Source organism: Melozone crissalis, unplaced genomic scaffold (genome assembly GCF_028551555.1).
Source record: "Melozone crissalis strain CALT ecotype California unplaced genomic scaffold, PUWL_Pcris_2 ptg000033l_1, whole genome shotgun sequence".
In the NCBI taxonomy this organism is placed as follows: Eukaryota; Metazoa; Chordata; class Aves; order Passeriformes; family Passerellidae; genus Melozone; species Melozone crissalis.
In genome coordinates this window covers 16,473,431-16,490,200 of record NW_026535811.1, presented here as the reverse complement: position 1 = coordinate 16,490,200, position 16,770 = coordinate 16,473,431, and the positions used below count along the sequence as shown (strand labels likewise).

The 16,770-nt window shown below is 40.8% G+C and overlaps 1 protein-coding gene across 1 annotated transcript in view; it reads left to right on the top strand.

Moving 5' to 3' along the window:
* The window catches only part of GYS2 (glycogen synthase 2), a 40,353-nt gene extending 23,867 nt beyond the window's left edge, over positions 1 to 16,486 (top strand). Inside the window, exons 6-16 of the mRNA XM_054282251.1 lie at positions 773 to 890; positions 1,289 to 1,409; positions 4,052 to 4,158; positions 6,174 to 6,233; positions 6,880 to 6,958; positions 7,484 to 7,597; positions 9,940 to 10,066; positions 11,354 to 11,449; positions 13,220 to 13,383; positions 14,533 to 14,613; positions 16,265 to 16,486. Of these exons, the coding sequence (XP_054138226.1) occupies positions 773 to 890; positions 1,289 to 1,409; positions 4,052 to 4,158; positions 6,174 to 6,233; positions 6,880 to 6,958; positions 7,484 to 7,597; positions 9,940 to 10,066; positions 11,354 to 11,449; positions 13,220 to 13,383; positions 14,533 to 14,613; positions 16,265 to 16,486 (1,289 nt within the window). The remainder of the gene's footprint in view (positions 1 to 772; positions 891 to 1,288; positions 1,410 to 4,051; positions 4,159 to 6,173; positions 6,234 to 6,879; positions 6,959 to 7,483; positions 7,598 to 9,939; positions 10,067 to 11,353; positions 11,450 to 13,219; positions 13,384 to 14,532; positions 14,614 to 16,264) is intronic.
* The last annotated feature ends 284 nt before the right edge of the window (positions 16,487 to 16,770 follow it).

Below are 16,770 nucleotides of genomic sequence, written 5' to 3'. Positions count from 1 at the left end.
GCCTTCCCTTTCATTTTCATTCATAACCCAACTCAAAGGACAGAAAATGGCGTTCTTTCCATTTACTTGGACTGGATTTGGGGCAAGCCTTTGAATAGCTGCTGTGATCTACCAGGAAGGCTAAGAGTGACTGAATTTCAGTGCCTGTCCTCTGTGTATATCCCAAAACTCTACCTTTAAAATGCTGGAAATGAACAAATTTTAATTGTAAGATCCCTTAGAATCGTGGAGGAGAGCAGCAGTAAAAAGGTAAAGTGTACTATTCCATGGATATTTTTAGGTGAAACACAACTGATTACTGGAAAGAGGCTGTTTTATAAATGTTTCTTATATGCTCCCTTTTTTGATAAATCCTCAGAAGTTTTGATAGAATGGGTATCTCTTGTGCCATGCAGTAAACAAGAGCATAGCACAATTTCTGCTTACAAGGGCTCTCAATCTGTAGTGATTGAGCAGGCAACAGTGATATCAAGGATAAAGAGGTACAGGGCAAGTTGCACAACAAATGTGTGGCTCAATGGAGACGTCACTGGGGTCTTGACAGGACAAAAGGGCAGGGTCTACCCAGTGCTGAGCACAGGTGAAAGCTGCTTTGATGCTGCAGATGTGCAGAGTCATATGCAAGAGCTTTGTGGAGGCAGTGCTGTTCCCTCCCCTGAATAACATAAAAACATAACCTGTTCACATAAACTTGAGAGACACATTGGTTCTTTCCTTAAAGATTTCTCTGACTCTGAAGATGTCTACCTCTGCCTTTTCTCTGCTTTTCCAGATGTTGTCACCCCAAATGGCTTGAACATTAAGAAATTTTCAGCAATGCATGAGTTTCAGAATTTGCATTCCATGTACAAGGCTAGGATCCAAGAGTTCATTCGAGGTCATTTCTATGGGTATGCTTTTACTTTTCAAAAATTAGCAATGCTTGTCCAACACTATTTAAAGCAAAGCAGGAGGACTAACAAGTACTTCATAGAGGAGTGGAAATGTTGAAACCAGCTTATTCAAATGTCTGTCTGGGATTTCTCAGTCAGAAGCTAAGGGAATTTTAGACACCAGATCTGACTCTACTTAACAGATTGTGATTTCAGACAGCAGATCTTGATCTGTTTGTTATTTACCCAAGATGCAATTAGTCAGATTAAGATAGTCAATTTAAAGGACAGCAGAAAAGCTTCACTTTCATTTTTCTCTGGGGATAATAAGTTCCTCCAGAATAGAAAGCTGTTGTGTGTTTTATTTGATTGTATCTTGAGAAATACTTTGTTCTTGTCTGTTTTCTTGCTTTCAGCCACCTTGACTTCGATCTTGACAAGACCTTGTTTTTCTTCATTGCTGGGAGATATGAGTTTTCCAACAAAGGAGCTGATATGTTTCTAGAAGCCTTATCAAGATTAAACTTTTTGCTGAGGGTAAGAAAGCTTACACAGCTGTTGAAAGCATAGAGCTTATGCTCAAACTCACCATCCTGTGGAAGTCACCTACAAGAATTCCCTTTCAATACTCTGGTTTATAGGGAAGTAATGATGGGACAGTCACAGTTTTCATAGGGCTCTCCTCCTGAACCATCAGAATATATGATGATTTCACACAGTTTTAATTGATAGATTGGTTGTATAATTGAAAATAATTAATTACATAGTTCAAGAAGTTAATCCATGGTTGCCTCCCTAGTTTTTAGAGAGAAGTAACAAAAAAAGTATTCTAGAGTTTACCCTGATAGCTTCCGTATTATAATGAAAATAAAAGTAAACCTTTAAAGCGGCATTTTAAAAACATCCTTTTAAGCAAATTGCTTAATTTGTTAGGACCTGTTTATGATCTTTTAAATCTCTGCTACCCCACTGGATGGGAATGTTGCATTAAAATTCACAGAGTGACAGTGGTGTGGTGCAAAGCAATGGGAAGCCATGCAGGTCTCTATGGTTCTGTTTCCTCAGCTATAAAAATTGGTGCAATGTTTCTAAATGTCTTTATGGAGTACTTCAATGAAGATAAGAGCAAGGCCTTGTTAAAAATCACAAAGCAGAGCCCTTACTACCTACAATTGAAAATGTCTCCATTGTGTCCCAAAGACTAATATATTGAAAATAAAACCCAGAAAAAATGCTAATAATGCTAATTGGTTTTCAATCATTTGGCAAGGATTTGGCAAGCTGTTGTCCTAGACTCTGTCCTTTGTACTCCTTAACAGTTGAATAATATGGAAAATCTGGATAAAAGTTATGATACTGCTCTGTCAGCAGGGATGAAAGAATCACTAATGTTCAAAGCCCTAAGTACAATTGTTCTACCACCACCTTCTATTATTATGGCATTTAGTGACTCTGGATTTTCTAGAAATTCTTAATCCCTTCATTCACACAGTTCCCCTCACAGAACTGAAGTATTTCTTCCCCAGCAGAAATCAGCTGTTTGGCAGTGCTGTGCAACATCAGCTACCTGTTAATGGCATTTTCATGGCTGTTACCTGTGAGTGCTGGTAACGTGGAAGGTCTTGTGCGATAAGAGGGAAAGAATTGCCTGAGCAGTTACTGCAGGAATCTCTTATTGCAGCTAATGATTTATATCATAGAATCATAAAATCTTTAGGGCTTCAAAAGATTTCCAAGATCATTGGGTCCAACCTTTGGCCAATCACCCATTTGTCAATTAGACCATGGCACTAAGAGCCATGTCCAGTTGTTTACTGAACACTTCCATGGAGGGTGAATTCCACCACCTCGCTGGGCAGCCCCTTCCACTGCCTGATCATCCTTTCTGTGAAGAAGTTCTTCCTGATGGCATCCATGGTAAACAAGGCTGATGGAAATTAAAGGAAACAGGCTAGTTTTCCCAGGCTCTATAGAGCAGTGTACTGTTGCTTCTCCCAGAAGCTGAGCCTGGATTTATTGCATTGTTCTTCCAGTGTGGATGCCGGCATCTGATTAGCTGTTGTAGCAACACCTGCTCTGTAATTAATTCAAGAGGTAATTCCATTGGGAATAGTAGACTACCTGTACTAATTACAAGTCTGGAAATGGTGGTACTTCCTAAATTTCCCAGTATTGTGCCTGAACCTAAAAAGGACATACCATTGCATGAAATTGTTTTATTTTACAAAGACATTTTACAAAGACATTTTCCTCTGCTGCTTGAAAACTTTACTAAAATTTTGCAAATAAAATATGGAAGTTGGGAGAGATTGTTAATGCACACTAGGATTATAGCACGATGGAATTGGAACCCACTTGGAAGAGAGGGAAGGGAAGAACATTAATTAACATAAACATGATAGATGACTCCCATAGGTTTTTTTATACTGTACATTTCCCTCTGTGTCAGTCTGAGAGAAGGCACACTATTGAATGGGTTTGTATCTAAAATTTGAAATGGAGGCAATTCAAAGTAATTTAATTTTTACAGCTCTGAACAGAGTTCACCCTTAGCTTTTCATTAAACAGCTGATGAGAGGAGTAAAACCTCATTCATGCAGCAATGAATGGACCTGGTATTTTGAACCTTGTTCATGCACAGGAGAAACTAGCAAGTCAAACCACCTAGAAATAAAGGGTCAGAATTCACAGCAAGTGCTTTCTGCCTTTGAAACAGCTGGATGGGCAAGAAGTTATTTGTGGCTTTTTGCATGTCTGGCAGGTTCTTTGCCAGAGTTTCAGGTAGAAAATGGTTGTTCTTTCTCTGCTGTAGGAATTCCCTCATATCATGGCTAGGCATACCTCAGATAGTAAACCAAACGCTCACTCCTTTGAGCCAGCACAGTTTGTGTCAGGTGAGAAAGTGTGTAGGACTTTTATTTTTCTGCAGTTTATGTGCTCAGCCAAAGCCATGTTCTCTAAACCATGAGAGCTCAGGAAGATCTGCTTGCCCAAATTGAAACTGGGTGACATCTCCATCTTGATCTCTGATTTGACAAAACTTTCTTTGTAGCAAGAGCTACAAGATCTGAGCCTTCCTGGAAAACCAAAGTGCATTTGGCGTTTCCTGTGACTAATTCTTTAAGTTGGCTGTATCAGATTTTTTTATTTTAAATTGCTCTCCATTTCTTGTCACTTAGGTTCACAAGGCTGATGTTACAGTTATCGTGTTCTTCATCATGCCAGCAAAAACCAACAATTTCAATGTGGAAACCTTGAAAGGACAAGCAGTCCGGAAGCAGCTCTGGTAATTGCCATTCCCACCCTGGTGCAGTCTGATGGGGACTCATGCAAAAGTCTCAGCTGGAGAATGCTCCTTCTTTTTGCTACAACTGAGGATTGTGGGTAACTAGAATGTATTTCAGGCATGAAAGAGATGGGAAAGATAAATAAGGTCAAATACTTCTTCTTTTAGGTCTGTTTTTTTTTTTCTTTTTAATCCACAGTTATTTTTAGTTAATTTGTGCTGTCATTCTATTAGCAAATAGTACTTGTTTTGTAGCAACAGAGTCAAATGCTCTAGAAAATCCAGTGTTCTGAATGTCTTCTGGATGTTTCTGGTACACCCTTTGGATGTGCCACAGAGCTCCCACAAAATAAAGACTGCCTGCTCATTTTTCACAGTGAGCTTCTCTCACTGTGAGAAGTGAATAAATAAAGACTGCCTGCTCGTTTTTAACAGTGAGCTTCTCTGTGGAAAAAAGAAATTAATTACACATCTTCTTTTATTTAGAAATATGGAAATTGCACTGTGTGATCCAGCAGTTGATAATTGTCTATAATTGTCTATATGGACTACAACAAGCAGTGGCCATAACCAAGCAGTGAAACTTACAGCTATAAAAGAAAAATTGTCACAGTCCTACTTATTTTGCAACTTTTCAAACAAAAAAGCAAAGCAGGAGCAGGATTAACCTTCACCTGACTTTAACTGCTGTTTGATTCTGTGTAGGAAAAAACTGCTTTCAGCTGTTCTTCTCTGTGAAAAGCAGAAGACCCTCTGCATCACTCTATGCAGCATCATCATGGTCATAATCATAATCAGGATAAACCCACCTGCTAGCAGTATTTCATAATAATATCAAATGATTCTCAGGATGCCACAGAAATTAAAGACAAGACGAGGTTGGCACTTATACAGGAATACAGCACTTAGACATTAATATGTGAAGGCTGACTTGGGGTATAAAATCCTTCTTTTCCTCTGCTTCTGGAAAAGCAGTCTATCCCATCTGGGTTAAATTTTAGATATTGTGCATGGCAGTCTATGAAAGTATAGTCATGTGGGAGCGATCCTGCTGGGGTTTGGATCAATAGTGTGGCTTAATATTTGGCTGCTTTCCAACTCAGCCAAAATCGACTTATCCACTCTTGTGTCTATCTGAGCTGGGAAAGGGCACCTAAAAACAGGTATGTGGATTCCCAGCTTGGTAAAGTTTAAGATTTCACTTAACAAGTTTTGGTTTTGCCTAAAGTATAATTAGAAATCAGAAAGGCAGGAAAGGTTCTGTGAAGTGGAACTTCACTCTCAGTAGATTCACTCAAATTTAGGGTGCACTTGCTGTTTTGACAATAGAACTTTTTGCCATGGGCAGAATAATAAAAATTACTCCTTGCATGCAGAACAGGGGTTCACTGGAGTTCTTCCTTAGCTAAAATATAACATTTGTCTGACACAGGCCTCATTCTTGGCTTAAAACTTTAAAACTTGGCCTTAGCTTTTCAGGAAGTTTTTTTTTTGCAAACTGAGATAACTACCTTTAAGTCTAACACTTGTTTCCAAAAGTCTGTGAGTTGGGAAAAAGAGCAGAAAGTGAAGGGGGAAGCTTGCTTTGAAAACTCCTCTTTGTTTAATTCTTATATCTTGCATGTCTCTTCCAGGTTAAGAGAGGCTGGAGCTCTCTCTGTCCATTATTAATGATCATGTTGCAGTACCTAGGGTCATATATATGCTCTTTTTTTTCACAGCTGACGTGCGGTCCACTGATCAGAGAAGAGGGCTGGAAGGAATCCCTAGTAAAGCCTGCCCCTGGCTTTCCCAGTGCACTCATTTGTAGGTGCAGGATAAATCCTCAGCTCTGCGGGAATCCATCAGCACAACTGCTGGCTGGAGAAAGGAGCTTTGAGAACCAGACCTCTGTCTGCTTCTGCATCCTGGGTTCCATCAGTCTATCAGTTTTATTTCCAGCAGCAGGAATCTCTTTTATGCTGTCTTTGTCCTGGATTCTCCTGTTTTATATGTATATTTATTTATCTTTCTAGGGACACTGCACAGTCTGTGAAAGAAAAGTTTGGAAGGAAACTCTACAATGCCTTGCTGAAGTGAGTGAATAAGTTGCTTTGCTCTGCCTTGCAGAGCCTCATGTTCAGGTGGCTTTACTTGTGCTGTTTCTGTGCTTCTGCTCTTCATGTAAGGGATTTTGACATCCATAGGAGGGCATGGTAGGAAGATATGGGACCATAAATAGGATACTTGTTTAACGGGCAAATCACAGAGAAAAAAAATAAAGGTTCCAACAGCTTGTGGTGGAAAGACTCTTAAGAGACACAGGGATGTCTAAGTAACACAAAGGCTTATTCACTGTCAAAAACTAGCTACTTCAGCTCAAAAAAGCACCAGAGACAAAGTATAATGTGTCAGTGATTCAGTCATATAGTTTCAGAAGACAGTTGGAAGTGAATGACCCAAAGCACAGGTGACATGACTGGAACTTCAGTAAAAACAAGCTGTGTCTGAAAAACAGAAGAAAGCAATTCTTTTCCTTTCTTTTTTCAAAAGTTAATTAGGAGATCAGCAAGTATATGGGAGAACAGAATATAGGGAATATAGAAAGGCCATGAAAACAAAGGAAAGGTTCATGTTGACATCAGCAAACTTCAGATCAGACCTTGTTGGCCATTTCTTCATTTTCTTTACAAAAAGGACAGTGAATCATTTGGTAAAATTGGTTGTGTGTTTCCTTTGCAGAGGAGAAATCCCAGACCTGAACAAGATTCTTGACCGAGATGACATAAGCATTATGAAAAGAGCCATCTTTTCAACTCAGGTCAGAAAATATGTTATTTGTATAAACATATAATCTAAATACTTAATGTGATGATGTAAAAGGATTGAGTATGGCATATAGCAATATGTGTGCATTGGGAAGAAGTTTTCAGCAAATACACTTCTCATCAGTAACATATAAAATCAGCTCTGATTGTTTTTAATGAGAGTATGACCCAAATAGACCTTTAGGGGAGTCCATGGATATTGCTTCAGTCACATGCATTCCTAATTCTTTTATTTTGAGCTAAGTGTGAATTTGCAGTTGTTCCTGAGCCTGGATTTTTCAAGTTTTATTAAATATGTGAAATCAAATGCTAAGGCGATACAGCATTGACTAACAATCTTCAAAATTAAATGGTGGGCCCTTCTTAAAGTTAGTACAAATTAATTTATTTTGAGGTAAATTAAGCTTATTTACATCAATGAAAAAATCTGCCGCTGTCTTCCAGTAGCCTTAGGAAATGGCAACAGAACCATTTGCCAAGAGTTTGTCTGATTTATGGATTGCCTTTTCTGTGCTCAGAGACACTCTCTGCCTCCAGTGACCACCCACAACATGATTGATGACAGCAATGACCCAATCCTCAACACCATCCGGCGCATTGGGCTGTTCAACAACCGTACAGACCGCGTAAAGGTGCATTCTGGCCACTTCATTTGAGACCCAAAATGGGATTTCTGTGAACATTCTCAGTCTGCATCACTAGCATGGGGAGAGCAGTTAAATTCTTGATAGGTGGTATTATACTGCTAGAGTACTTCTCTCTTCCTCCCTTTCCAGGAATTACAACTTGTCACTGCACAGGGATCCTCAGGTGTTGTTTAGCCAAGCTGATTTCCAGTTAGAAATCTGAGGTTAGGGAGCGGTTTCCATTGCTGCCTCCTGCACTGAATGAGTAGCTGCTAACTGCTGAAATCAAGAAAGTACCATGGGTCATTTGCACCCAGATAGAAAACTTTGACATAGATTCACTTGCTTAAAACTGGAGGTCCAAGGTTTGAGCACAGACATTCCTGGAGTATTGATTCATCTCTTAAGAGCAACACCCTGATAGCATTTTCTGTAAAAGATTAACCAGGGCTTTGAGCAGAAGGAATTCCTGTTCATGCCATGCTCATGTTTACATCACCTGTTGAAACTAAATTAGTGCAAATAAATCTTTTCCTTATTTCCATGTTTACTTTGTCAAACCACAGAAATTATCAGCTTCTGCTTTCACAGGTCTGCCAAAGTTGTTTTTTTCCTGGCAATCTCTGATATTCTAACTATGTCTATCTCAACATCTATCTAGTCGAAGTTGAACCTAAAATTGCAAATTCTTCCTCTTCCAAACCTTTTATTTAAAGCCAGATCCAAAGTATCTCTAACAATGACATATCAATTATTCTCAGTTTCTTTTTAAACCCATGGCTATACCTGAGTAAATATTTTCTTATACTTCCTAGTTGCTTCTTCCTGGCTTAACATACGAGCATTAACTCCAATAAATTCTGGGATCATCATGTGGTAATGATACACAAGATGTAACAAAAGTAGGGGGGAAGGATGCACTGTGTACAGATGTAGTAAAAAATGCCTCAGAATTAACTGCTTGAAGGCATTACAGAGCAGATAGGATATAACACAGCAGACACAATGATCTACTTCTCAGCAGATGTCAAGTTTGTAGAAATCTGTCATTACCCTGAAAAATTACCTCCTGCATGAACAGGCTTAATACTTAATGAGCTGAATACTATTTGAAAAAACATCTGTAAACTTCAAATTGAAAGTAATTTTGAGAGAGGTACAACATATTCAAGCAGACACAGCTGGCATAGGAAAAATCCCCTCAGCAATTCCAGTGAAATCACTGGGATCAACTAAGCTTGCAAAATGAGCTTACAGCCCATTTACTGGTTGAGTACATTCATTTGTTTACTCAAATGAGTAGCATGACAATTTTATTAAGAAGGGATAAAAGACCATCCTGAGCATGGAATAATGGCTGTGGTATGTTCATGCAGGGAGATAAACCCAGAGCAGTTTAAATCATTCTCTCACATTTTAACCTCCCAAAGCTGACTGGGAACCACATACAAGGCACTTCTCAACAGCGCAGCAGATGTGGGGCAGTAACCCCAAACCCTGCAGAGTCATGCAGATAAATTAACTTTGGTCCTTAGAGGTGTCTTTCAGCAAGATTAATTAGGCACAGGTTTGTGGTGACAGGGCTATAATGTGCCTGCTTTCAAAATTCCATCCATTCTTGGGAGATCTGTTGAGTACAGTGAACATTCCTTTATCTCAGGGAATGCTGTGAAGTTCAAGAAATGCTGTGTCTGTCTGAGGCCTCCTCCTAATGAGACATCCCAGTAAAATTGTAGCATGATTTGTGTTGGGAGGGACCTAGAGATAATTTCATTCCATCCCCCTGTCATGGGCAGGGACACCTTCCACTAGCCCAGGTTGCTCACAGCTCCATCCAACCTGGCCTAGGACACTTCCAGGGATCCAGGGGCAGCCACAGCTTCTCTGGGCAACCTGTGCCAGGGCCTCACCACCCTCACAGGGGAGAATTTCTTCCTGATATCCAATCTTAACCTGCTCTCTAAGAGTGCGAAGCCATTCCCCCTTGTCCTGTCACTCCAGGCCTTTGTAAATCCTCCATACCTTTGTACAAGAGACCAAATCTTGCTAAATGCCTTAGGCCTAATTCTCAATGCATGTGGGCCCCCTTGGTGAAGAAAGATAAAGCTAAATACCTGTCCAGTGAAAAGGGGGTTCATCATCAGTCCTATTTCCAGGACAGGAGTGCACACAGGCAGGATGTGTTGTAGTGTGAGCAGTGGGGTCGATAGCAGATGGATGGCCAAAGGAGATGTTGTCCAGATACTTAGAAAAAGACCAGAATGAATAAAGGTGCCTAAGTTTATTGATAATTGAAATATAGCAATGATGGTTTTCTTTCACCTCTAACATAAGTTTTGAATATCCAGGTGATCCTACATCCAGAGTTTCTTTCTTCAACAAGCCCCTTGCTGCCCTTGGACTATGAGGAGTTTGTTAGAGGCTGCCACCTTGGTGTATTCCCATCATACTATGAACCCTGGGGCTACACTCCAGGTAGGAATTTTGTACCCTTAACTAGTGTAGAAAGATGAACACCCATTCTGTTGCTGCAGCCAGTTCCTTCTGAAGTTCTCCAAAAACTCTTTAAACTCTGTTTCCTCTGCCATGCAAAGGTCCTACTGCTGGCAAAATGTCCCTGCAGTTTACTCTTTCCTGTACTAATGTGTAATCTTTTGATTTTTTTTTATGGCTTTAGAACAAGAAATAATTTTTAAAAGTTAATTCTTGGTTAAAGGATTTTTAAAAAAGATGTGCAGGAATGTAAATATTAAAAAAAGCAGGGCAATAAATCTGATGCTGCCAGCTGACATAGTTCAGTGGATTTAATTCAAAGATAACAAGTTTGAGAGAATTATGTAATACCATAGTTATTATTTAACAGAAATACATGCAGTGGTAGTGAATCTCATTGAATTAACTGAAAACTTCTAAAAATGCAGACAGCATATAGATTCTGACTAAAATATTCTCTTTGTCAATATCCATTTGTGTCTCCCAGAAACAAAGACTGCTTTTTAAAGGTATATTTATAACTATTTTACAGACACCAGTTTTATTGTCATATGAGTGAAGGCCATGTAGATGTCTCTGTGCTTTTGTAAGACTAGAGTCTGCATGCTGGTTTAGGTTAGGCTTGGGTCCCTTGGCAAAAACTTTTTAAGGAGAGTAAGCAACTATCCTTACTCATGGATGTGACAGAAAAAAAAACTACAAAAAATCTATACATATTCTGATTTTATAAAACTAGCTCCACATATACTGTGAATGTAGTCCTGAGTTAATCATGGGGTTTGTTGTTTTGGCATGGGACTTTTATTTTGGAGGGGTTTTTTTTCCTGCTATAGAGACCTGTTGGCAAACTATCGAAATCCAAAGGTTGATGTGCTCCTGCCCCTAAGAGATTCAGTTTTGTAAAGAGTTGTGAACAACTAATGAACATAGGTGTACATTAGGCTCCAGTTTAAAATCCAAATAGTCCTGACCATGTAGTGGGGTTCTCTGTTTCGAAACTGCACTCCCAGAAAGTTTTCAGTTTAGCTGCTCTGAAACACAAACATATGTTTGCAAACACAGGGTGAATTTTGTGTTTAAAATTTCTTTTTATATTTTTTCCAATAATCCACAACAAAGCATTATTATAGTTTTCACTTGACATTTTCAGAGCAGCTTTATTGTTATGGGACTGTCTGTCTGCCTGTTTTGTTGGTTTTTTTTCTCATAAAGGTGAAACCACTGCAGGTGTATTGTCCTGAAACCCTTTTTGCCTGTTTCTTTCTGCAGCTGAGTGTACTGTGATGGGCATTCCCAGTGTAACCACAAACCTCTCTGGATTTGGCTGTTTCATGCAGGAACATGTTGCTGACCCAGAAGCTTATGGTAAAATCTTTAACAGCATATCAAAATATCACTTCTGTGTTAGGAAAGCAAAAAGCACAGCAAGCATGCTGTTACCCCTCAAATTTGTGTTTCTCTAGGACAAGGAAATGCATTAGGGGAATATATTCAGAGCTCTGAATATCTTGTTAAGTTGAACAAGTGATTTCAGCTTTCATATTTATCCAAATCCTTTATGGTTTTGGTTTTTTTTTTTGGTCTCCCTTTCACCTTTTGTTTTCCATATTCTTCCAAATTCATCACTGCTCATATCAGTCTGTAGTCTCCCTTTAGTGCCTCTGGTTATAATGCTCTAAGCCTTCCAGAGAAGCTGGGAAAGTCTGCTTCTCTTAATAGTGTGGAATTTGAGACCAGTGGCATGACCCTCCCCAAACAAACATTAAATTACCATGTACACTTAAAAAAAAAAATCCATGAAAATACAAGGAATCTACTTCAAATAAATAGTGATCTGCTCAGGTTCATAACTGGAGTGCCAATGCCTGGTATGTCAGGATGATTCTGCCTCTTGAGTCCTCCTCTGCCTCAGTAGCTCCTCCTTTTAGGGTTGTTTGTCCCTGTTTTCCAGCTGGTGCAGTTGTCACTAAAGCTGTGGCCTCCCCGAGGTACAGAGCAAAGGCACAGCCCTCCCTGTCCTTTCCTCCTTGCTTAGCCAGGGCTGACTGGAAGCCCCATCTCTGGAAGTGTCCAAGATCAGGCAAAATATAGCTCTGAGCAACCTGGGATAGTGGCAGGTGTCCCTGCCCATGGCAGGGATTGGAACTTGATGATCTTTAAGGTCCCTTCCAAGCTGACCCATTCTGTAATTCTGTGGTTCTGTGAATATTGAGCACATTCCCAAACCAGGGCCTCTTTCCAAGTACCTGGGCTTGTTTCCACTATCAGGCAGTGACAGCCCCACACTGGTGCCACCTTTGCCTGACCTAGAGGCAAGGGTTAGAGCCAGGTACAAAATCTAGATAACCTGCCCGGGTGAACATGTCTTTGAGACCTTTCCGAGACCACAGAACACAGGTCACCTGCTCTTCTCTGCCAAAACATAGGTGTGAGTTGTATAAATTACTGTGCTGGTCCCAAGCACTTCATTAAGGTAGTTTTGCATCTCTCATGTCCATTAAGAGAGCTGCAAGGTCTGGCACCCTCTTCTTCCCAACACTCTGGTTTAAGGAGGGTGGCAAAAATAAAGTATTAATCTCAACAATGTAGAGGCAAAGTTTACCTCTGCCCTCTCTCTGCCAGAATTGTCTGTTGAATGATGTATGTGAGTTAGCTGTCTCCATGGAAACACTTGTATTTCTACAGAAAACACAGCCTCTCTCCTACAGCCTGATTCTGGCCATCCACACTTGTGAATTCTACAGCAAGCTAGGAAAGCACTAGATTGATTATGTTTTCTTTAAGAAGTCAGTATTTTTAAAATTATGGGAAATAAAAATTATATATCTTTATCCAGAAACTAGAACCTTTTTGGACATACTTACACATCATCAATAAACCCTCTGAGTTTTGAAGAATTTGCTGAATATCAGCCTGAAAAGTAGAAAAAATTAAAGTTTAAAAAAAAAGCATATTTCTCTGCATCTTTCCATTTCATCAGCGTGGTAACAAATGTTCCAGTTGTAGCTGCCTTTTAACATTAAAAAGAATATACTGCATGTAACATTTGATATCTGACAGAAGGTAGATGGGAGGTGTATGAGGTCAGATCCCATCTTCAGTCCCACTCACCTCGGCCTCCCCTGTGTCCCTCAGGGATCTACATCGTGGACAGGAGGTTCCGCTCGCCGGATGAGTCGTGCAACCAGCTGACCCAGTTCCTGTACGGGTTCTGCCAGCAGAACCGGCGCCAGCGGATCATCCAGAGGAACCGCACCGAGCGCCTCTCCGACCTCCTGGACTGGAAGTACCTGGGCAGGGTGTGTGAGAAAGAGGCAGTAAAAACTCCAGGCTCGTAGGCCTGGCCAGAGCCCTCAGCATGGTGCTGCAGTGCGAGCACACAGCCCTGTGCTGAAATTCCCCTCTCCAAGGGGATAAAGGCAAAGCCTGCACATTGCAGTGTAATCCTTCCGTGCTTCAGTGGCAAGGAGAGACTGAACAGGTTAGAGCAGAATCCAGTCACACCACCGAGCTCTTGCTGGTGCTAAACACAATGTAAAAATCTGGTGGTGTTTGCAACACCCACACTAAGGAGGATTTGTGTTCCTAAGTCATCTGGACACTTTCAAAAATCTTTCCCATCCTCCATGAAATGTTGCTGGGCTCTGTGGCTCCTCAACACTCCTTAAGTACCTCTGTACTTTAAATGCAAAGTAGTGTTTTTAATTTGACACAGGGCACTACAGTACAACCTATTCAGAAGACAGTAGTGAAGTATTGTTCTCAATTCTGCAGGACTAAAGAAGTGGATGCACATATATGAGTTTTGTAACTGTTTTGAACCTTTTCCTGCTCTGATACCTGTGTGTGAACCTTAGTATTTATATGGTTCCCAACACTGCATAAGATATAACAAGCTATTTTTTCCGTGCATGTGCTGCAAACTCAGGAATACAGTGGATCTAAAAATATTTTTGTCAAATTCTTAAATACCAGGCATCAGTGAACTCATAAATGTCACTTCTCTGTTGCTGTTACACATGCTTCAGTGCAGTCCAAAGTGACTTTGAATGAGCCTAAAACTTATGTGTAATACATATGCACACTTAAAAATGTAAATTTTCCTTGTTAAAAAAAACCCCACAATTCTTTCCTGAGGGATGAAGAATACCTGTCACTCAAGAGGAACCACACTGACCAAGACAAATCCTAGTTTCCATTTTAATACATCTTACAGACACCTTATTCAGCTTCTGCTCCAGACCTCTTTGGTGTGAATCTGTCATGAATGGCTCATCATTTCACAGTACAAGCAGTGATATCAGCTGGATTCTGCTTATCTAAAAACATGTTTAGCCTTTGTTCAGCACCATCTTTTAGAAAATAACTCATGTTATGTTCCTTTCCCCCCTTGCTTAAATCTACCCAAGATTTCTATGACTTGTAATGGCTTCTCTGTTGTGTTGCAGTATTACATGCATGCCAGACACTTGGCCCTCAGCAGAACATTCCCAGATAAATTTGAGATGGAACCAAGTGCTCCACCAAAGGTAAAGTCTGCTTTTGGAGATGAGTTCATTTTGCCTGCTTTACAAGGAGAGAGAGGAAGAGTGTGAGGGAGAAGAGATTTAACAAGTTTGGGTTTAAATAAAGAGAATTAGGAACTCCTACTTAAAAGCTTAACAAGTTATAGACCTAGTCTCCAGTCAGGAGTATGCTGTTTTGGGCTGCAACAGAGTCAATTTCTCTCCCAGTAGCTGGGCTGTGTTTTGGATTTGTGCTGAAAGCAGTGCTGATAGCACAGGGATGGTTTAGCTCTTGCTGAGCAGGGTTTGAACAGAGCCAGAAACTTTTCTGCTCCTCACCCACCCTGTCAGTGAGGGGCTGGGGGTAGAGAGGGAGTTGGGAGGGGACACAGCTGGGACAGCTGACCCCAACTGACCAAAGGGACACTCCAGACCTTATGGCATCATGCCCACTATATAAAGCTGGGGGAAGAAGGAGAAAAGGGGGATGTTCAGAGTGCTGCCATTTGCCTTTTCAAGTCACTGCTACCTGTGATGGGGCCCTGCTCTTCTGGGGATGGCTGAACACCTCCTTGCCCATGGGAAGTGGAGAGTGAATTCCTTGCTTTGCTTGTGTGCACAGCTTTTGCTTTCCCTACTAAAGTGTCTTAATGTAACTCATGAGCTTTCCCACTTTCCCCTTTTGATTCCCTCCTTGGCCTTCCCAGGAGGGAGTGCGCTGAGGCCGTGTGGGGCTGAGTTGCTGACTGGGGTTAAACCACAACCTGCTGGTATCAGATCCAAACACAGGGGTTACCAGGTGGGACACAGGAACACATCTTCAGATGATTTAGACTGAGCTGGATGGGACCATGACACTTTGCACCAGCTGAGGAACTGGCCCTTGAAATTCCTCTAGGAAGAGTGGCTGCTTCTCCTTTTTGCTTCTGCTAAATGCCATGGAGATGTTCTGCACCAACCAAATAGAGGGGAGTTGGGAAAGGATGTTCTAGGGAAAGCAAGGCAAGGTATTGCCTTCTTCTGAACATGCTATGTTGGCTGGAGCTGCAAGGGGTCGCTTTAAAGACACACCTCAAACAGTTCTTGCCTAGTCCAGATTAGCACCAATTTGAGAAGAGAGGCTGCTCAGAACAGTGTTACTTAGAACCAAACCTCAAAGAGCAACTCTTTTTGTTTTTTTTTTTTTAGTAAGGAGAGAGGATGTTCAGACCAAAACCCTTTGCTGGTTTTGCAGATGCTGACATTATAACAAGAAAACCATTTTGAATGTTTAGATTGAAACCTGAATTTCAGTAAGCATATTCTGACTGCAGAGTACAGAAGGATTTTGTCCTATGCTGATTGTTTTAAGGCTCAGTAAAGGTAGTCATGTTTTGCAAAAAGCAATGCTGGAAGGGCAGGACGTTGTTTATGGCACAGGATAAGCATCTCTGTCATACAAGTGTGTATTTACTGGTAGAGGAGTACTGAGGAGGATCTGGGTTGAGGGAAATTTAATTTTAGATTGCAGGGCAGGTCTAGCTTACATATGACTTCCACTGGCTTCCTCTGAAGTGATGATAGCCTTAACCTTAAATAAGGTATAACCTTATTTATAACTTAAAACCTTAAATTGCTGTATAAAACCAATGGAGGAGCTCAGCTGACACATTCACCTTGCTTCTGTCCCTGGCAGACCGAAGGTTTCAGGTTCCCCAGGCCTTCATCGGTGCCGCCATCGCCCTCTGTCTCCCAGCATTCCAGCCCTCACCACAGCGAAGCCGAGGATGAAGATGAGGATGAGAGATACGATGAGGATGAGGAAGCTGAAAGGGATAGGCAGAACATCAAGTCCCCCTTTTCCCTTGGAGCCTTGCCACAAGGAAAGAAGAAGCAGCATGGAGAATACAGGAACTGAACTGGTTGCTCTCCCCATCCACCCAACAGTTTCTCCTGTAGGCTTGGCAAGCTTTGTGTTAAGGACAGTGTGATGTAATTAGGGGAAGCTTAAATGTTACTTGAGCTACACTTTTGGAAAGCCTATTATTATTTCACCTTGAAAGTAGTTTAAATGACAATTTTTCTGTGCCCCTTTGAGGTAGAAGAGATTTTTCAGGCTTAATAAAACTAGAGGATGAGACAATACCCTCAGGAGCTTATACAAACTGCAAATCATACCTTTGTCTGTGGAATCAACTGTAT